Source organism: Camelus ferus, chromosome 20 (genome assembly GCF_009834535.1).
Source record: "Camelus ferus isolate YT-003-E chromosome 20, BCGSAC_Cfer_1.0, whole genome shotgun sequence".
Classification (NCBI taxonomy): domain Eukaryota; kingdom Metazoa; phylum Chordata; class Mammalia; order Artiodactyla; family Camelidae; genus Camelus; species Camelus ferus.
The window spans coordinates 10605347-10625101 of record NC_045715.1 but is presented as its reverse complement, the minus strand read 5'-3'; the positions used below and the strand labels follow the sequence as shown (position 1 = coordinate 10625101).

General features: G+C 57.0%; 1 protein-coding gene across 1 annotated transcript in view; it reads right to left on the bottom strand.

Moving 5' to 3' along the window:
* JARID2 (jumonji and AT-rich interaction domain containing 2) overlaps window positions 1-19755 on the bottom strand; it is a 228036-nt gene that overhangs the window by 6329 nt on the left and 201952 nt on the right. The window contains 11 exon segments of the mRNA XM_032462527.1: window positions 669-852; window positions 1412-1542; window positions 1982-2164; window positions 3107-3212; window positions 5235-5349; window positions 5997-6067; window positions 6148-6266; window positions 9027-9119; window positions 11547-12049; window positions 15033-15471; window positions 15473-16114. Coding sequence (XP_032318418.1) covers window positions 669-852; window positions 1412-1542; window positions 1982-2164; window positions 3107-3212; window positions 5235-5349; window positions 5997-6067; window positions 6148-6266; window positions 9027-9119; window positions 11547-12049; window positions 15033-15471; window positions 15473-16114 — 2586 coding nt within the window.

The window sequence follows — 19755 nt, the reverse complement described above, 5'->3', positions numbered from 1 at the left end:
ATGTAGGATGTTGGTGCCCGGCTGCGTGACGGGTGGGCACCTACTACCTGGGCTCCTCTCTCTGGAGGGAGGACCACAAGGGCGGGGAGAGGGCAATGGCACCCGAGGGCGGAGAGCCACCCTGCGTGGAGCCGGTGCAGCCAGAAAGACCTGTGTCAGGGCAGCGGCCACAGGGCAGGAAGGGACTGGAAGATCAGAGGGGAGGCGACACCAGTCCAGCTAGCCATCTGAGCAAGGTTTTTCGGAGACCCCTCTAGCCTGGGATGGGGTCGGGGTTGGAGCAGTTAAGTCCACAATTAAGCCCAAGGCTGAGACAGATAAGTCCCTCAAGGAGGCTGTGGATCGGAGAAAGGCGGCGGCTTAGGAAGGTGAGCGAACAGTCGCGAGGGGGATGCCTTCAAGTCAGGACCCAACATGGAGGCTAGACTAGGAGGTGCGGCCAAGAAGTGTTGGCTTTAACCAGACAGTTTCAGAGTCCTTGGGGCAGTGACATCAGTCATGTGGCTGAATGAAAGCTCAGAGACCAGGGCAGAGACTGAAAATCCCACAGGGGCACCAACTCAGGGAAGGATGGACAGGGACAGAGGAAAGCAGGGCTGGGGGTCCAAGCCGCCAGTCGGGGGGGGGGGGGGGGACCCTGAGGCGGGAGCAGAGCACGAGGGGCTCACCATGGACAGGTAGCACAGGTGCTGGCAGACCTGACACCTCCTCTCCGAGGTCTCCAGCTGCAGCCACTTCCGAGGCTTCTTCTTGCCGTCCGGCACGGCGCTGCTGCCGTCGTGGCTGCCGTAGCGAGCGGAGGAGTGGAGGCCGGCCTCGAACAGCTGCCGACGCTGCCGCAGCTCCGTATCCCTGCGTGGACACGCAGGGCTCAGCGGGCTCCTCGGAGCAGCGCCCTCTCGGCCCCGCCTGTGGACCTGTGCCCTTTAGTCTAAAGGCCTCCGGGCTGACCAACTCTGCCTGCGGCTAACACAGGACACAGCACCAGTGCCCGTCGGGGCACCCTTCCCCGAGCTGAGGGCAGACATGATCAACTATCTGCCGGCACCGGCAGCCAAGTCCAAGTGGCGCTCCGGGTGCACTGGGGCTCCCGGCAGGAAGGAGGGGCCCCGGGGCAGGGAAGAGGGTCACTTCAAGTCCTGCCCCGTCTGCTCCTTCACCAGGCCAGGCTCTGATGCCATGGTGGCCACCTCCTCTCACTGGTAAGGTGCTGCGAGGACCAGTGGGGCCTGGGGCTCAAGGAGCCGCCTCCTGGCCGTTGCCACAAAGGAGGCTAAACTCTGGCATCATCAGCACAAGAGGAAACGAAATACAAGAGCCACACCCAAGTCCTGGCCCACCTGCCCACAAAGGCCCGGCTGTACCCCGCCCGGCTGAGCCCCAGCAGGGCGGCGCCTGGGTCTCCGGCTACCTGAGCTCGTCCAGAAGGGCTGAGATGGTACTGAGAGTGGGACCGTTTTCCTTTTTCGCCTCCGCCTGTGCGATCTGGTAGAGTAACTTCTCCATGGAGAATGGCTTAGCTATGTGCCGACGCTTCATTTCCTGAAAGAGGCAGCCACATCCCACAGGGGAGATCTTCACTTCTAGGCAGCTGTCAGGGGTTTTCTTTACCGTGGAGCGGGTGTGATCTGAATTTTCAAATTGTGAATTCCACTGGGGTTCAGAGCAAATGAGAACCACACAACGATCGTGTCTGCCCGTGAGAGACACTGAACACCAACAGTCATCACTCCCCAATGCCAAATGCAGACACAACTTTGAAATGGGCGATTTTTGCCTTAAACATCCTCCGTACTGATCTCCTGATACCGTAGGGGCCAGTAACAGGACTCAGGTGTACCTTCCATGATATACAAACCGCTAACAACTCTCCTTCCCTATGAACACCTCTCAGCCGACTCTCAGGTTTCTAAGGCTCGCTCTGGAATTAAACACATATTACCCACAGACTGGCTCATGTGCGGGGCGCCCGCCCACCTACCTTTGCCGTCTCGAAGCCCATACTTGTCCACTGGGTGGTGGCAAAGTGCACGGTCTCAGAGACGCTGTAGCCGCAGCACACTTTGGACACAAAGGACCCCGGGAAGCAGACGACGAACTGGCCACTCTGCTGCACGGTCCTGTGCACCTTGATCCCCTCTCTGCACAGCACCTCCGGGGAGATCTGTGGAGACCGCGGGGCTGACAAGCGCTCCCGTAGGGCTGCCCACCACCGCCCGCCGTCTGGAGCCCCTTGTGTGAGATCAGCCTCTGACGGCCTCCCGACAGGTGCAGAAACAGACACCTGTCCTCCAGGCGGGGCAGAAGGAGGCAGACCTGCTCCCAAGATTTCTGTTAAAGGTCTGCTTCTCTTTTAGAAAATAAAGATACACAATTCCTAAATGAAGGAGGAAGTCCTACACTGACACAAGTCGGGGGTGGGCAGCACCACTGTGAGCACACAGCCCTCATGCCACACGGGGGCCCGTGTCTCAGTAAGCACCACCAGGGTTGGACTGGGACCCATGTATACCGTGGGGGTCTCCAGAGTGCAGCGGGTCCACAGGGGTACAGGCTGGGCCTGGTCCCCCCCAGAGGGGCTGCTGCTCACTCTCTCAAAGCAGAGCCCAGAGTGAGGTGGGCCCAGCAGGGACAGGAGACCCGTGCAGGGGTCAGCAGAGGCCAGAGCAGCCTTAAGTTCAGGTGTCAGAACACAGCTCAGGGCTGAGAGAGTCCCAGGAACTCGGCAGTGGGGTCTGAAGCCTTTGTGTTTATTTCTGCAACACTCGGTGATCCGGACCCCGTCGTCCAGGGGTCCAGCCCATACTCAGGGCCAACTCCAGCACAGCCCAGTTTCCATTTACATAACAACCAGGCCCCCAAACAGAGTCAGAGGCCAACACGGGCACGAGCCCCACGTCCTTTGCAATCAGAGAAAAGCATTTTAGTTTGTTTCCCATAAAAGAGGGCACTTTGGTTATAATGGACACCTGGAGCATTTATTTTTCACTGTGTTCTTTGCCTCTGCAAGGCAGGTCTGCAAGAAGGCCGAGTCAATGAAACAACTGAGTGGGTTGGGACACCTGACCCCGCCCCTCCCCCGCCCCACACAGCCCGGCCGCCGTACCATAACGTTGCTCTCGAGCATCTGTAGACCTGGGGTGCCGTTGGCTTGCAGCAGGGTGTGCACCACGTCCTCCAGCTTGTTCTCCTCCTCAGCAGGAATGCAATACCTGGGGGTTGGAATCAGAGCAGAAGCAGACTTGAAAAGGACCCTCTGCCTGGGAGCCTGGCCTCCACTCCCTCAAAGAAATGAGCAAACGGTGGCTTGAGGCGCAGGTATGGGAAGGTGGGCGAGCTCACAGATAGCCCCCAGGGTTTCCAGGCCCGCCAGCCTCCCAGGGTAACTCCGCCGCTTCTGCCCAGCATGGCCAAACCACAGCCGTGAGTGGACAGAAACGCTCATCTTTTACGCATCAGCCAAAAAGCCTTCAAACCAAACACAGATGTTTAAAAGCCCCTATAAATCAGATCCAGACACATCTGCAGACTCAACAGCCTCTCGTGAGCCTCCTGAGTTGAGACTTAAGGCTGGGCTGACACTTCTCTGTAGCAGAGAAGACACTGCAGGACTAAGGTTCTGTGCGGGACACACACACAGGACACACAGGAGAACCAACACCACGAGGGCATGGGTAGAGCAAAGGGGTCGATGCTGGGGGCGGGGCTCAGACAACACAGACCCTGCGGTGGAGCCGAGGCGGGGGCCGGGGGAGATGGTGGGAGAAAACGTGGGCAGAACTTACCCAATAGGAGAATCTGGACCCTCGCTGCAACCCCAGGGAGCGAGGGGACGAGAATTACCTCTCCTGTCCCCAAAGGACACACCTCCCATCTACAACTCGTGATATCCTAGTGCCAGCCAGCATGGCCTCCTCAAGGCCCCCTTCTCTGGGCCCCCCGCAGGCACGTGACAGGGATTCAGGCTGACCAGCGCCCCTCCCAACCCCTAAAGGGAAACTGCCATAGGGGAAACCATTCCTGGGGGAGGACCTGGTTGCTGCTGCTGACGGAGGGGCGCCAATCACCACATTTAAGTTTCTTTCAAATGTTTGTTATTTCAATGCCAACTTAACTGATTTGTGATTTAAATCCAGGGTTTCTAACCTAAATCACGTTTTAAGAAAAACCACACAGCATCAAGTTCTCTGAGTCCATCCTGGCCGCCCCTCCATTCCCATCACTGAGGTTCGAGGGATCAGTCTTCAAACAGCCCAGAAGCCAGCATTTCCCTGCCTCTCACTCACTGGTCAGGCAGTAAAATTACCACATGGGTCATATCCCTCTGCTTTCAGATGAGGAACCAGGGTCCAGTGAGGCCTGGTCACAGACCTGGGTGGGACCCTGTTAATCCAACCCACCCAGCCTGGCCGGCACTGCCCACAGCAGCTTCTCCGTGGGGAATGGTCCCCAGAGGAGAGACACACACGCTCTGAGCAGGACGGTCCAGCCGTCCACCCTCAGCTCTGCCCAAGGCCCCTTCCCCTCCTGGCCTCCACAGCCCAGCAGCCGTGTGGCAGAAGGTCAACCACAGGGCCCTGACCGCTTGCTTCCACACCAACTGCCACTCCCGCCGACGTGGCTGAAAGGCGAGGGGGTTGGGACTGCTGTGACACTGGCTCCTTGGAGGGAGAACATTAGTTCTAAGATTTTGTGTATTTTAATAAAGGATGCCTGATCACTCCATTAGGACGATAAACACATTAGTGTGGGATGGATGCGGTGCTGGGAGACAAGACTTCTGATTATTTATGGTAATTTCCCACCTGCCACTGCAAACAAAGAGCGGAGGACCCTGTCGGATTAGGGCTGGCTAGCCTGACAGCTACAGATCGCGCATGGGAACTGGGCAGAAGGCTTCCCAGGAAGACACACACATGTATCTCCCAGGGCAGGAGCTCCACCTCCAGTAAAACCTACTCTCTAGCCATTGGTGGAGAGGGGGACATGGGCCGTGGAGAGATGCTGAAAACTGCCACTCACACAAACGCAGTCTTGGAAATCAACAACCACGGAAAGAACATCACAGAAGAAAAAACTCAGCAACTGGCAAAAGAAAAATGGCCAATAAGCACAGGAACAGCTCAACTTCCAACGGAGGCAAGAGATGCCAAGCTGAGGAGCGATGACAGGGAGCAGGGGCAAACACGGGAAGGCTGTCAGCCGGCGGGTGCGTGAGGGGCCCGGGTACTCACCAAATGCAGTCAGCACCAGTGTGTAAGTAGTCGATGTAGGGAAGGTGGTTTTGGTCTCGAGACCAGCATGAGGTAGAAAAGACCATGCCAATATTTAGCCAGGGAATTGTCACTCCTAGAACAAAGGGGACAGGGCGTGATGAAGACCAGTGTCTCAGGGTGGCAGGAAAAGAAATCTTGTCTTCTCCCCAAACAAGAAAAGAGAAACGAGATTCAAACCCAGACAGCCCAGTGAGAAGGCACCTGCTTTTTCCTGCTTATACAGAAACCAAGAACACAGACGCTGTTACGAAACAGTAGCCAAAGAACATCTGAACCGAGGAGCGTGACCGCAGCAGCCGCTGTCAGTCAGCCGCCAGCGCGCTGCAGACCTCCGGGCCGAGAACACCTGCCCCGGACGCTGCCGTGCTGGGCGCGGGAAGCGTAAGCCCCCCCACCAGGGTGGAGGCCCCCTCCTCCAGGGTCCCTGCCTTCAGGTCATCTGGTTTCCCCTTCAGCCTGTGAGGTAGCCCTTAGGAGTCCAAACGTTAGCTCTGAAAATACCAATTTCAAAGTAAAAAGCTGGCCATGAAGCAGCTGCCCAGCATTGAGAATCCACAATTTGGTTTACCTTTCCCCACTGTTATTGACTTCAATTATGATCCTAACTCCTCTCTCTTCTCTAAAAGTCAGTCTTCCCAGCACAACCCCTACAGGGCGGCCCCGCAGCCCGGCGGCCCCGCCCCTCCGGCTCCCCGCGCGGTGGAGCCGCGGCAGGCTTACCAGGCACAGCACCGAGGTGACGCAGGATGGAGCCCGTGTTATTGGGGAGGACGGTGAGGTTCCATCCGTGTCTGCAGAGGAAAGCACAGGGCGTCACACCCGGGCAGGGGCACCATCCAGTCCCCACACGGGCGAGAGTGTCCGACGTTACCTTGAGAAGGGTTCTGACTTTCCCACCGGGAATCCGCTGCCGTGCGTGTTGGTGTCCACCTTGCCGCAGTGCACAGCCACGTGGCAGTCCTTCTCCTCCACTAACCTCCAGTACTCTTGCTGTGGGGAGAGGGGGGGCGTCAGCACCTCGCTGCTGGGGACACAGAGCCCGATTCGACTGAGCACCACGGCACGGGAACGCTCGACAGAGGGCCCAACGACATCGCAGCGTGCTGGGTGGGAGCCGTGGGCGGCTGGCTGGGGACACGGAGCTTGAGACAGACAGCCGCTGCCCCACGTGAAGCAGCTCTGTTCTCGATGGCTGCGCGTGGAAGCAGCCAGCACCCGCGATGGATGAACAGAAGGCGCGAAGGTCCATGTGACGGAAGGTGGCAGCCTTAAAAAGGATGGGAATTCTGACCCGTGCTATGACACAGATACACCGTGACAACATCTCGCCAAGGAGAGTCACTCTCACAAGGATCCCACTCTCACAAGGTACCGTGACAGCCAAAGCCAGGGAGAGAGGAATGGTGGTTGTCACGGACCGGGATAGTGGATATCAGTGTTTAATGGGGCAGAGCTTTAGCTCAGGAAGAGGGAAAAGTTCTGGGGGGAGATGGTGGTGACGGTCACACAACAATGTGAATGGACTTTATGTCCCTGAACTGCACACTTAAAAATGGCTAAAATGGTAAATATTATGTTTTCCCACAATAAGAAATCCTTTATATGAAAAGGAGGGAGAAAACCATAATGGAGGAGGCTGAACACGACCCACGACTGTCCTTCAGTGGAATCAAATCAGCCTTCCAGGTGGGCCTCCCGACAGACACAGGCCACACACGCCCAGCCACCAGCAACCTGAGCTCACGCAGGGTCAGCCGGGCTGCACGTGAGGGTCAAACAGGAGAGACGACCCCGCCCCCCAGGCTGCAGCCCCAGCCAGTTACACAGACGGGGAGGCACACCCACTAGCTTAAAACGCTGACCAGGTCCCTGTCATCAGCACAAGCTCAACAACCAAGGGCAAAGAGCAGGTGAGGACGGGCTTGGCCAACAGGTCAGAGGGCTGGTTTTCCTTCAGCGACTCCCCAACTCAGAGGCCTCTTTCCATTCTGCCTTCAGTCGTCATTCCAGGAGCACATCACCTTCCCCACCCTGGCCACATGCTCACTGGAACCACACTCAGGAGGAAGCCTCCCCCAGGAGCACCCCTCACCCCGTGCCGTGTGGCTTCTGCAAAGAGGGGCCAGCCTGGGGGCGGCCAGAGGCCCCACATCAAGAACAAAGTCGAGCATCAAATGCCTGGGCTCCTCACACAGGTGGCCTTGCAGTCACCTGGAATCATAGCAACCTCCGCTGGGTGGATACAGACATGGGGAAGGAAGATGACCCTCCACTAAGAGCAGGGGGTGGGGGACGTGGTGGCGCTCCAGCTGGTGACCACTGGCCAAGGAGAGGGCCCAGCCCCTTTACAGGATCCAGTAGTTAGCCAGACAGACTAAAAGTTTTAATTTTAGCAAAGCTTCCCTTTGTGTTTAGATATTACACAACTGCTAAGCAAAACCCGGACTTTCAGGGAGAATAAATTCCTGAGCAAGAAACTAAAAGAAGCCAAGACTTCCTTGTCCTCTGGACAGTAAAAAACCCTGCACGTTTGGGGACTCCGACAAGGACCGATGTCATAAAACAAAGGTCTCTTTCTCCATCTCAGATGTTCAGTCCCCAAGAGCCACATTCCTTTCCCCTGAGGTCTCTACCACAAATGGCATGAGCGCTCCAGAAGCAACTGTGACAGCCACACATGTTCCAGAATCAGGGCCCTGTTGACATTGTGGCTGATGGACCGTGGCTTTGGTGGAGCCAAATCAGGGGATGTGGTAGAGGTGAGGCCACTGTGTGGTGTTTAAAGACACATCTCAGGGTGCAGAGCTGGGGCAGCCCGCACAAATCAGTAGAGACCTAGGGCCTGAAAAGAGTGATGCCAAAGTCAACAACGAATTCACCAACCTGGGAAACCAGGCCTGAGCACCAGGGCAGGACCTCCTGGGCTTCCCATGGCTACCACCAGAGGTAGGGCCCCACATACCATGGAAGGGGAACAGGCAGCCTGGACACCCGGACTGTCCTGGACTATCCTGAAAGTCTCACACCCAGGAAACCTGGTCAAATCAGGCCCGGGCCCCTGGGTGGTCCACACGGGGTTTTACCTAGAGAAGGAGGTATACATCCTTCAAGAAAAAGACTGGTCTGAAACCAGCTGTACACCAGAATCCGAGGCTGCGGTCCACATCACTTCCTGCTCAGCCAGCAGCAGCCCTCACCAGCAAGAGAAGCCCACCGGCCTCAGCACCTGGGAGCACACGGCGACTCGGGTGGGGGGGTGCCAGGGAGGCAGACAGACAGACCACCCAGGCTTTGTCCTCTGTCGCGCCTCACACACAACTCCCCCTGATTGGACTGGGCTCGCCGTCTCTCCAACCTCACGCTAAACTCGAAGAACAGAGTTGGCAGAAGCACAAAAATGGCAACCTGCCAATCCCATCAAATAAAAAACAGGAGAGAAAAAGGCACAACTGCGGCTTTAAGGGATTCCAAACATTCTCCTGCATAACAAGGCACCGGAGGGTGGGTTAACCTGGGAGGGGAGAGGGGATGGGGGGGGGGCGCGGTGAAGGGGGGGGAGACAGGGGAGACAGGGAAAGAGGTGGCTGGTGGGGAGGGGGCCACTGCCTCTCGCGGCCTCTGGTTGGGGTGAGTCAGGGAGAAGCCAGGGAGGCTGGCTCACTCTCATTTTACATTTTCCGACCCTGAGTAAGTTTAGAATAACCTAAGTTAAATCTGCTGCCGCGGCAGCCAGAGGACAGCAGCCCTCACCTCAATCTCAGCGGGCGCGGGCTCCTTGCTGAAGCACATGTTCATGATATTTCTTGCTGTTCGGTAAAAAGTCGTTAAAGAAACAGACCTTCCCTGAAAAGAAAACAAAAACAGGAGAGTCAAACTGAACAAACAAAGCAGGGCCCAGACCCCAGACCCCAACACAGGCCACACCCGTCATGGGCCCCTGGCCAGCGTGTCCCCGGGACAGGGCGCCAGTCTGTGTCCTGAGTTGACACAAGCAGAGGGGGACCCTCACTGCCCACAAAGCAGCTGGAGGCCCCTCGAACACCGTAGAAGCAGCGCAAATCCACCCGTTACCTGGCAAACGGGCTCCCACCTGGAGGCCCAGGTAGCGCACGACTGGAGCCGGGAGCCTGCTGCCAAGGTCCCTGCTTAAAAGCAGCTTTCACTCCGTGGAGAAATGGGCTTAACAAGAGGCAGGACTCCCACGTTTGGCCCACATGTAGGGCGGGAGAAAGGCCAAGGCCAGGGAAGAAACCAACAGCCTCGAAACAGACAGGCTGGGACTGGGGGACCCGTGGAGAGAAACTTGGGGTGATTCCTACACCCACCCTCAGGGTCCTCACATGAGCATCGGCCAGATGTGGCGCCCCGCCTCGTGGACCTGAGTGGACAGGTCCCACCTGTGCCTCCCCAGGGGGGCGGGCAGGGCCCTCAGATGGTCCAGCACCACCCCCAACCCCTGCTGCAGCCCCGGGGCTGTGATGAAATGGCTCCCCACTTACATCGGAATGACTATACTTTGTTTTAGGCACAAGCCCTCCACTCCCTCGCGCTCAGCCCTTGAATGTGGAAGTACTTATTGAGCACCTTCTGTGTACCAGGTACCAGGCCTAGTTCTAGGGGCTGGAGCCAAGCTCAAAACAGACAACATCCCTGGCCTCGGGGTGCTCCCCCAGGAGTGTGTCCGCTGTGAGGCCGCACCAAGTGCAGTGAACCAGCCGCAGGGGGGCAGGGAGGGGCAGGTTCTTCTCGCCTTTGGAAGGACAGTCTCAGCCGTCAGCCCGCGGACTCTGCCCTTTGCTTTTGCTCTTCGGCTCTAAGGGGGGTTCTAACTAAGAGAGAAATTTCTGTACAATTTCAAACTTCTCTTCGTGAGCTGTTCTTTACAAAATAAAACCAGGACCACTAGCAGGGGCCTGATCTTACGACAACTAGAGCAGAATATCTGTAATTCAAGATGACATCCAGCACCCGGCAGTCAACGCCCCACGTGCTGCCGGGGCTCAGAACCGGGAGGCCTTGAGCTTCCGGCCCTCAGCACACAGCTGCTACCCAGCACGGGCACCAGCCGCCGCCACACAGCCAGACCCCATCAGGTTTTCCTGATGAGATCTGAAATTACCGTTTACAGAGCATGTTTCCAGAAAAAAACCCATCTTACTCAGATTCACCTCATTCTCACAGAATTGCCCTCCTTATAGAAAAAGTAACAAAAGTAGAAGACATCTAATTTCACAAGCTGGCCATTCGGTCAGGATTTAACAACAGACTGCAACTGAAGAGATTCTCAGGCAAACATTCAGGAAAAACACTCCAAAAGTGCTCCCGAGTTTACAGCCCAAAGCTGCCCTCTCCTTTTCCGTAACACATTTAAACTGAACTACTGTCCGAGGCTGCAAGTGGCCATTCACCACCGCGCGGTCCCTGTGGGGGCGGCGCGGGACGGGGACGACGGGATCATGGCACAGGAGACCCAACCCTCTCTGGGTCCGGTAACAGACAGTTCTAGGGAAGCAGGTGTCTCTCTTCAGAAAGGAGGGCAGGACAAAAACCCAGAGGAGAATGAGTCGTGAGGCGAGGGCAGCCAGAGATGTGGCCTCCAAAGATGGACTCAGAAACAGAAAAGGCAGAACTCCAAGCCCAACCACAGACTTCCTGTCCGTCCACACACCCCTGCCAGGCCAAGGCCTCAGCAGGGCCCCGGTCCTTCTTGGTGCCTCCAGAACGGATCACCAGGGGCCAGTCTGTGCCCCTCCCAGCCTGGGGCCCCATCACCCTGGTGGGCTGGCCAAGACTCTGCTGCAGAACCAGGCTGCCAACTAGGGAGTCGCCAGGATGCTGCCCTGCTTCCTGGAGGAGGGGATCTCTTCAGGGCAGAAGCCGGGAAACCTCCTCGACTCCTCCCCCAAGCCTGTTCCCCACTAGACAGCTGGAGGGAGGCAGCAGAGCTGGGCCGGGGGCCGCACGGAGGGAATGTGAATCAGGAACCGCAGAGGATCTGGTCCGAGAAGCTCCAGCCCAGACTGGCCCCCCCCAGGCCTCACGACGGGGGCCTGCGTCCCTGGCACAAGGGCCCCTGCACACATGGGGCTCATCTAAGGGAAAAGAAGCCCAAGGCTGGAGTGGGCAAGAGACACCCCCCCCAGACTGGTGCCCAGAGGCCCCGTCCTGACAACCCACCCCCCTCAACGGCAAACACGGCTTATTCCCCGAGACAGCCGACCAGGGGCTTCGGGACCCCATCACAGCCCACCCCGCACACAGGAGCCCCACCTTATATATACACTTGTGGAAGTCACTGAGGACACCTTTGTCCTCCTCCTCCTCCTTCACCACCTCCTTTTCCTGAGCAAAGAGCCGCCGCCGGCCTGTCTTGAGCTGGGCCGGGCCCACCTCCTTGAGCTTGCTGCGGAAGCCGTTCCTGTGGGCCACGCCATTGATGAGCCCGTTCTTGGGCTCAAAGCGGGGCAGGGGGTGGAAGCGGTTGTAGTCCTGCTCCGTGTGGCCCTCCAGGGGCCCCTTGCGCCTCTCCAGGCTCTCCTTCTCCATCAGCACCTCCTTCTCCAGGCGCCGGTGCTCCTCGGGGGACAGGGAGTCGTAGGAGAGCAGGTACTGGCAGTAGGCCTCCTGGAGCTTGGCCAGCCGGTCCTGGGCAGTTTTGGGGATGCGCAGCATGTCTGCTAGCTTGTTCCACTTTTTGAGGTCAGTCACTTGCTGCATGCCGCCCATCTCGTTGATCAGCCGGAAAAAGCAGGCCAGGTCGAGCTCACAGCCTCCTGGGACGACGAGGGGAGAAAACAGTGGGTGAAAAGGGCTTTGGTCACCGAGAGTCCATGGGTGCCCGGTGCCCAACATGTGCCAGGGACGCCGCTGGGCCCTGGGGTCAGAGCAGCAGAGAGAATCATTTCATCTGCGGAGAGAGGGCTGCCCCATCCTGGGTGCTGGGGTGGATAAATAGAGCCCGACAGGCTGAGGAGTAATGGGGCTCCCGTCTCAGGTGGGTGGCCTAGCGGGTGTCCCCCGCAGAGGCCTGAATGGAAAGAGAGCTGGCTGTGCAGACCTGGGGGGAGGAAGTGTCCAGCACCCCCAGGAGCAGAGGCCACAGGCACTAGTGACATCCCTCACACCGCGGGAGGTAGGGGAATGGTGCAAGGAACAGGGCATCCCTGGTGGGGGCGGCAGGGCCTGGGCAGTGCCAACCGGCCACATTCACGTCCCAGTGTCACCTGGAACAGCTGTGACAGAGGAAACAAACAGATGTGCTGTCAGGCCCAATCCCCCTCCCCACACACCCCAACACACACACTAACTTATTTCCACCCGCCCTGGATTTTTGGGCAGCAAGCAGTGCTCACGGGAGGGCAGGCGGCAGTCTGTCTGTCCCTCAGCTCCTCCCATCGTCACTCAGGCAGAGGGACATTTATCTCAGAAGGTGTGTGGGCTGGTTTTCACCCCAGCCCTCGATCAAACCGTACCAAGTACAACAAAACTCCAGTATGTTTGAATGTCCGCTGAGTGACTCTCTCAATGGGACCTGAACAATCAGCCTTACTTTGGCCAATAAAGGGGGGGAAATCTTCCAGAATAACCATCCACGAGCTGTGAGGAGGTAAATATACCACAGAAATGCTGGATGAGTAAAGTAAACATGAAGAACGCTTTAGATCTTTAGAGCTGGAGGCAGATTTCTATAAATAAGTGAAAAGAAAAGCCAACAGGACTCCCCGAGCGGCAACCACCGCGGGACCACCCTGCCCGCCAGCAAGGCCAGGGGACAGGCAGCTACTGTGCTGGGAGGGACTCTGGGGCTGGCTGGTTAGTGGAGGCCACGGGATCAGAGGCCTGAGATTCCGAGACGCACTCCAGGCCTGGCTCTCAATCGGGCATCTCCTGGCGCAGCCCACACACTGCCCGACTTGCCGAGGTGGAGAGGGAGGTGAGTCACCCCACTGTGCCAAGTGGCTCAGACCACAGGTTGACTAGAAATGAGGCAATCCGTACTTTTACTTTTTTTCTCCAAGTTCGTTATAATCCAACAGCACTGAGAAACTGACCTGGGACTTGGAAATCCGTTATTTCACGCCCCTCATCTGCTACCATCAACACACTCACTCACAGCACTACAAGGATGCCACACGACACAGCGTGCCGCTCCCAGCAGGGCTGGGGTGCTCGTCTGTGTCCACAGATGCAAGCGAGCACCCGTTCTGCGGATTCTGGGAAATTCCTTCAAAACTACTAAGTCCCTTGTTTGCACTGCGAGGAGGCTGACCTCAGAGCCACCGCCCAAGGCCTCTGCGGGTAACAGACCAGCTCAGCTTCTCACTGGGTGATGATGATGCTTCACACCTTGGGTGACAGCAAAAGGTGTGAACACACATACAACACAGTGTCACGGACGTCAAGGTTAAGGAAACCCACTCAGAACAGAAGATCGCTGGCTGTCCTCATGACAGTACCCCAACTCTCCCCAGAAGACCCACCATCCCCTCAGAGGGTGGGGGACCCAGGACGTCCCACTGCAGCCACGACTTGGTGCTGCTCTGTGGGGTCACCATAGTCACACAACACAGCCAACACCAAGCTCCTGAGATGCTTTCACCCCTCAGTAGGTTCCCACAGCCCAGCGTCACCATCGATCGCACCCCTGACAGTGGCCCACAAACCAAGACTCTTTCAATTTAAGCAATTTTCATCTGCTGAGAGGAATAAAGAAACCTCCGTCTTACAAGGAACCCATCTCACTGCCAAGGCTCGACACTTCAGTGACTATTAACGTCCCCTTTGCTCCCTGCCTCTGAAAGGTCAGGCTCTCCAAATCGCAGGCAGGACAGGCCCTGTTCCTGTCGCGGGTCTAGAGCCGGACAAGAAGCACGTGACCTCACCGGCTGACCCAAAAGGAACCCCACTCCACCGAACTGGCTCATCTCTGCCAGAGCGAGTCAACCCAGAAGGTGCGAGAACCAGGAGAGGAAGAGGGCAGCGGGCTCCAGGAGGGCTGCCTGGGGCCAGAGTCTTCCCAAAGGCCAGCGTACGTTCACAAAAGGAGTCACTGAGGCGCGCTTTACATCAGCACCAGCCAGAGCTGAGCCCACTCTCAGGAGCTGACACACATTCCCGGAGCCAAGGGAAAATGAGGAAAGAGAGAGAAATGCGCTGAAATGTCCCCCCACCCAGAAGAGTCCTGTGTTGAAGTTCTAACCTCAGCGCCTCAGAGCGTGACTGGAGACAGGGTCTTTGAAGAGGTAATTACGGTAAAATGAGGTCATCAGGGTAGGTCCTAGCCTAAGGAGGAAGGGGTAGCAGGAATACGCGCACAGAGGAAAGAGCACGTGAGGTCCAGGAGAAGGCGGCCGACCCCAGCGAAGGGGAGGAGCCACGGGAGAAAGCCATTCAGCCAACACCTTGCTCTCAGATCTCCAGCCTCCAGGCTGTGAGAAAGAACTTCCTGTAGGTCAAGCCTCCCAGCCGCTGTACTTAGTTAAGGCGGCCCAGCAGCAGAATGTATGGGACAGTGTTCCTGCCTGACTCTCTGGACAGGCTCTGGCCTCAGTAAGGAGACCCTGTAGCTCCAGGGAAGAGGGACAGGGCCCACCTTCCTCCTGCCCGGAGCCCCGGGACCCAGAGAAGGGCGGCCTGGGACTCCTCCCGGGCCAAGAACGGCCGGAGAAGCAGGAGCTCGTTTGGGGGCGGGGCGGGGCGGACACGGCGGGATGCGGGCCTGGGTGCGGGGAAGGAGGCCGGGCGGCGGGGCCTTACCGATGAGCGGGAGCTCGTCCATGGTGATGCCCTGAGATCTGAGGTGCTTCTTGATGCAGGCCAGCCGCTGCACGTTGGGGCCCCAGCGCCGGCCCAGCTTGTGGATGTGCTGGATCTGCGTGACGAAGCGCATCTCGTCGTTGAGCTTGCACTCGGGCCGCCAGTCCGGGGGCGGGATCACCCTGCACATGCCGTACTTCTCCACCTGAGGGCGCACCGACTCGATGTAGACGAGCGGGTCGTGGAACTCCTTGGCCGAGGGCCGCAGGACGGGGATCTCGTCCATGGCCGCCCACCCGGCCCTGCCGGCCCCCTTCTCGGCCTTGGCCGCCGCCTCGTGCGGCCGGGGCAAGGGCTCCGATTGCGAGGTAGAACGATTTTCACAGGGGACGCCGTCCGGCTTGCCGTGTGCTTGTCTGCCCGGCGGGCCCTTGCCGGCCTGCCGCCCGCTTCGGCCGGTTCCTCTCCAGGCTCCGCTCGGGCACCTCCCTCTTCACGTGGCCGCTGAGCGGCGCCCTCTCCCTCTCCCTCTCCGCGGGGGCGGGCGTGGGCGTGGGCGTGGGCGCGGGCGCCGGGGCCGGGGCAGGAGGGGCCGCCTTCCTGCCGGGGCCCTCGGCCGCCCCCTTCAGCTTCTTGGGGGGCGACTGCGGCTTGTCGGCAGGGGGCGCCTCTTCCAGCCTCCGCTTGGAGTTCCGCAGCCCCTCCCTCAGCTGCCGCCCCCCCACCTCCTTAGTGCATGACTTTGGGTTCAACCTGCCACTGACCTTGAGGCCATTGACGGCGGGCCCGGTGGACTTGGACGCCCCCCCGAGGGATAGCACCTGTTTGCGGGTTTTTGCATTGCTACTTTCAGTTTTCCCTGAGATTGTGTGGTTGACAGCTGAACTGGGCTTGTGGTGATTGGGTTTGGTTTCCTTAACCAGTTCTCTCTTGGCTTTGGTGTATGTGACAGTCCCCTTCGTCACCGTTGCAGTGTACTTCACAGTTTTGGACGGTGAAGGTCTGACTTCGCGCATCTTTTTGGCACTGGTTGCACTTGTACCCAGAGATGACATTCGAGTGACTCCATTGACCTTAGAAACCTGGGAGGCAGCAGAAGGTGGGGGGAGCAGAATTAGTGCACGGCAGCAGGTGACCCCACCCGCTGTGACTAAGCAGCCTGTGCCTGCCTTTGAGAAGAGGCAACAAGGGTCCCGGCCAAGGCAGGCAGAACACCCGGCCCCAAAGACCACTCTGAAACACTTACAGAGTCTGCAGGACTAGGCACCGGTTGTTCTGCACAGAAACACACAGCCAGGCCTGGGGGCTGCCCCATGTGTATCTGGGTGTATTTACCATTCACATCTGTTGTTAGAAACCAGACGTTTCCAGTGAGGACCCTCCATGTGCCTGCCAACCTCTGTCACAGGTTAAGAATACTCACAGTATCAAGGTCCTGCCAATCTGGGAGAAGAGGATGCACACCGCACGCACGTGCACATACACACACCCCCCTGCTCCAAGTGACAGGGTGGCTATTTTTTGTATACTTCACGTAACAGCATGATCTGCCCACAGAATTTTAAAATCTACGTGCTAAATAGAGAACGAAATAAAAACGCTATGGAAGGAAAGGAACAAGAGCACTCACGTGGCTCAGATGCTGGTCACAGGCCAGACCCAGAGGTGTGGATGACAGTCGTGGGCATCTGTTAGACTGCAGCCCAGGTGCCTCGCGGGACACACCTCACCTCCGTGACAAAGCAAAACAGGCCCAACCCCCTTGTGTACAGGCAGCTCCCATTTCCTGTCCTCTACAAACATCCACGTTCGGTTCCACAGGAATTTGATAAACGATCAGTTTCTCTTCATGACTGTCTTCAGCTTGGACACCAAAATAATTCTGTGATACATAGAAGTCACCCTCATTTATAAAAAGAAGCCAGAGAGTGACAAAGGTGGACACCAGAAAAGCAGTAATTTCCAAAGAATGATGACAGGCCCACAGTGGGAGCCACTGCTGGGCTGATTTTGGGTGGACACCATGTCACAACTCTGCCTCTCAGAGGCCTTGGACGTGCCCGTCTTGGGCAATGATTCCTCACCGGCAAGATGAGCTCAAAACCAGGACGCCAGGGTTCCCTAAGCACCACCACCTCCCAGAGGGGCAGACTAAAAATAACGCCATCACTGGGAAACAGCAGAAAAAACAGCTCTCACCAATAAGCCCCGAGGAGAAGGTGACCAGAAGAGGAGTCAGGGAGTGGACTGTCCAGCTGCGCCTAAAGCAGTTTGGCTCCCGTCCACACCTAGCGCACCCACGGGCTGTGCAGACGCCCCGCCACCAGGGCAGGGTTCTGGAAGACAGGCCCGAGCCCCGCCCCCAGAGCCTCCCACCTGGTAGGTCCGAGCAGGAGGGAGCCCAAGAATCTGCATTTCTAATGAGGTCCCAGATACTGAGCCTCATCTGAGGACTTACTTTGCTGCAAAGTGTCAGGAGAAGGTTCTGAAAACAGAAAAAGGAAAGAAGCACCCAAAATCTGTATGTCCTCCTGTGCCAATTATACTCGGTCCAATCAAAGCCATCAATTCTTGACTGAGATTGTGTTCCATGAGCCAACCCTGAATTCTAGACTCACTGAGGCCCCAAGCCCTAGTGGAGGGAGAGGCCGAAGGGAAGACCCAGGGGTAACAGCCCGGATGCACCACTGCAGGCCACCCACCCAAGAAGGCAGCAGCACTGACAGGTCAGGTGGGAAGAGGGTCTGGAACACAGAACAGGAAATAACGCAAACAAAACTAGCAGCCTGGCAGCAATAAATTAAAAACAAATTTATAAAACCGGGGGTAGGGGCAAAGACAAAATTTCCATGGTAACTATCACTAATTTGGAACAGGACGCACGGTGAGGAATGCAAATATCTCTAATTTTTAACTGTTCTTTCAAACAATTCCATTGACTAAAAACAAAACAAACCATTTAATAGAACTAAAGCAAACAGTAAAATCCTGCTGAGGCTCACAGAGGGAGTTTTCCATCAGCCAGATGCTCCGGGATCCGCACCTTCAATGAAGACACCCCTTGAGGCCCTCAATCTGCGGTTAACCATTGAGAGTAAACCTGTTCAGACTCCTCACCCAGCTCGCACGTGAGCGGACTACACAGCACCATTAATCTCTCCTTGAAGAGGAGAAACCGCCTGCGAAAATGACAACCAGCGCGCAGTGCTGGACGCCACCATGTTCTGCCAGCAAAGCGCACCATCAGCTGCATACCCTGCTGAGGCTCAACTTTCAAGCTTCTCAAACCTGGAAGCCCTATGAACCCCTGGGGAGCTTAAAAATAATGCTGATTCCAGTCTGACCACCCCCTTGATCCAGATTCTGATCTAATCAGTGAAGATGGAGAAAGGGGATCAGTGTTCGTACGTTCCCCAACAGCTTCGTGTTCCCGAACGTTTTGGCCCTGCCCTCCCCCACACTGTGGTCCACCTGTGGGAGACTAGGCGCCGGACGTCCACATCTCCCAGATTCTACCTCAAAGAAGAGCGCAGGGCCCCTGGGTCCGTGCATTCTGGCTTCTCCGGGGCACCTGACCTCCCAGCCTGCTGGGAGGGAAATTTTCCCACAGTAGAATCTGATTTAACTAAAAGCAACACCTTGTTTACACATCTCTGTAAACACAGATGCCTGTTCCTTGGCCTGCACTCGTCTCCGGGGATCCAATGTGTAATTGGTACCAAAGACAGCAAAGCAGTGGAGGAAGGCACTGTCTCACCTTCCCACTGAGCATCTCCTCCCAACCACCACCTCACAGGACAGAACCAAACACTTAAGTTTCGCCTTGACCCACGGCCAGGTAACCACTGGGGCCCGTCTCACTGCTATGCATCCTGAAGAAGCACATGCACTGAGAACAGAAGAGACAGGGCATTTTAACTCACTGGAGAATTAACACAAAGGAGGCTCATGGCAGAGCCCCCCACATCTCTTCAAGTTGCTCCTTCTCGGCTTAATATGGATTTCTGACTTTGAACCCCACTCCCCCACAAATGTCACTCAGCTCTGCAGGAAGTGTGGTGTCTTGACCACTTGTAGCTCAGGTTACCGCAGGCACACAGCCATGGGGTTTTACAGCAGCCTGTCCTGGTCTCAGAAGCTGTCCTCACTCCAACCAGAAATTGTCAGGCTTTCATTTCCCACTAGAGGGAGCCATTGAGTCAGCTGGCTCTGCCTAGGAGAAACATGGTTGGTTGGAGACAGTGCATTTAGACTTTAAAACTCAAGTTAAAAAGCAAGAAAGCCTAAATGAACAGAATCCACTGGACAGGCAGTGAGTTATGGACAGGGAAGGCAGGGCCCTGGGCTGGAGAAAGGTTAAAGACAGTAGTGAGCAGAGGGACACGGCTGGCTGACAGGCAGCCCCGCTCTCCAAAAACACCTGGGTCCTGTGGGACCCTGAACCTTCTACAAAGCCTGCTCCCTCTGCAGGCCTTGTATCCTGGTCACAAAGAGTGCCAATTCAAACTCTCCGGGTGACCTGATGAACAGCAAGGAAGACCCTGAACACTCTTCGAGCTAAGGAGAGTTTCTCACATTTTTCTCTCTAGATGCTCATTTTTCCATTTTCCAGAATGTTAAAAGAACACTCGCAGTTCTGAACAGCTAAACCCTCTCCTCTCAGCCTTACTCAGCCAAGATGTTCTGGAGCCCCGTCCATCTGACCGTGAAACGCTATCCACCA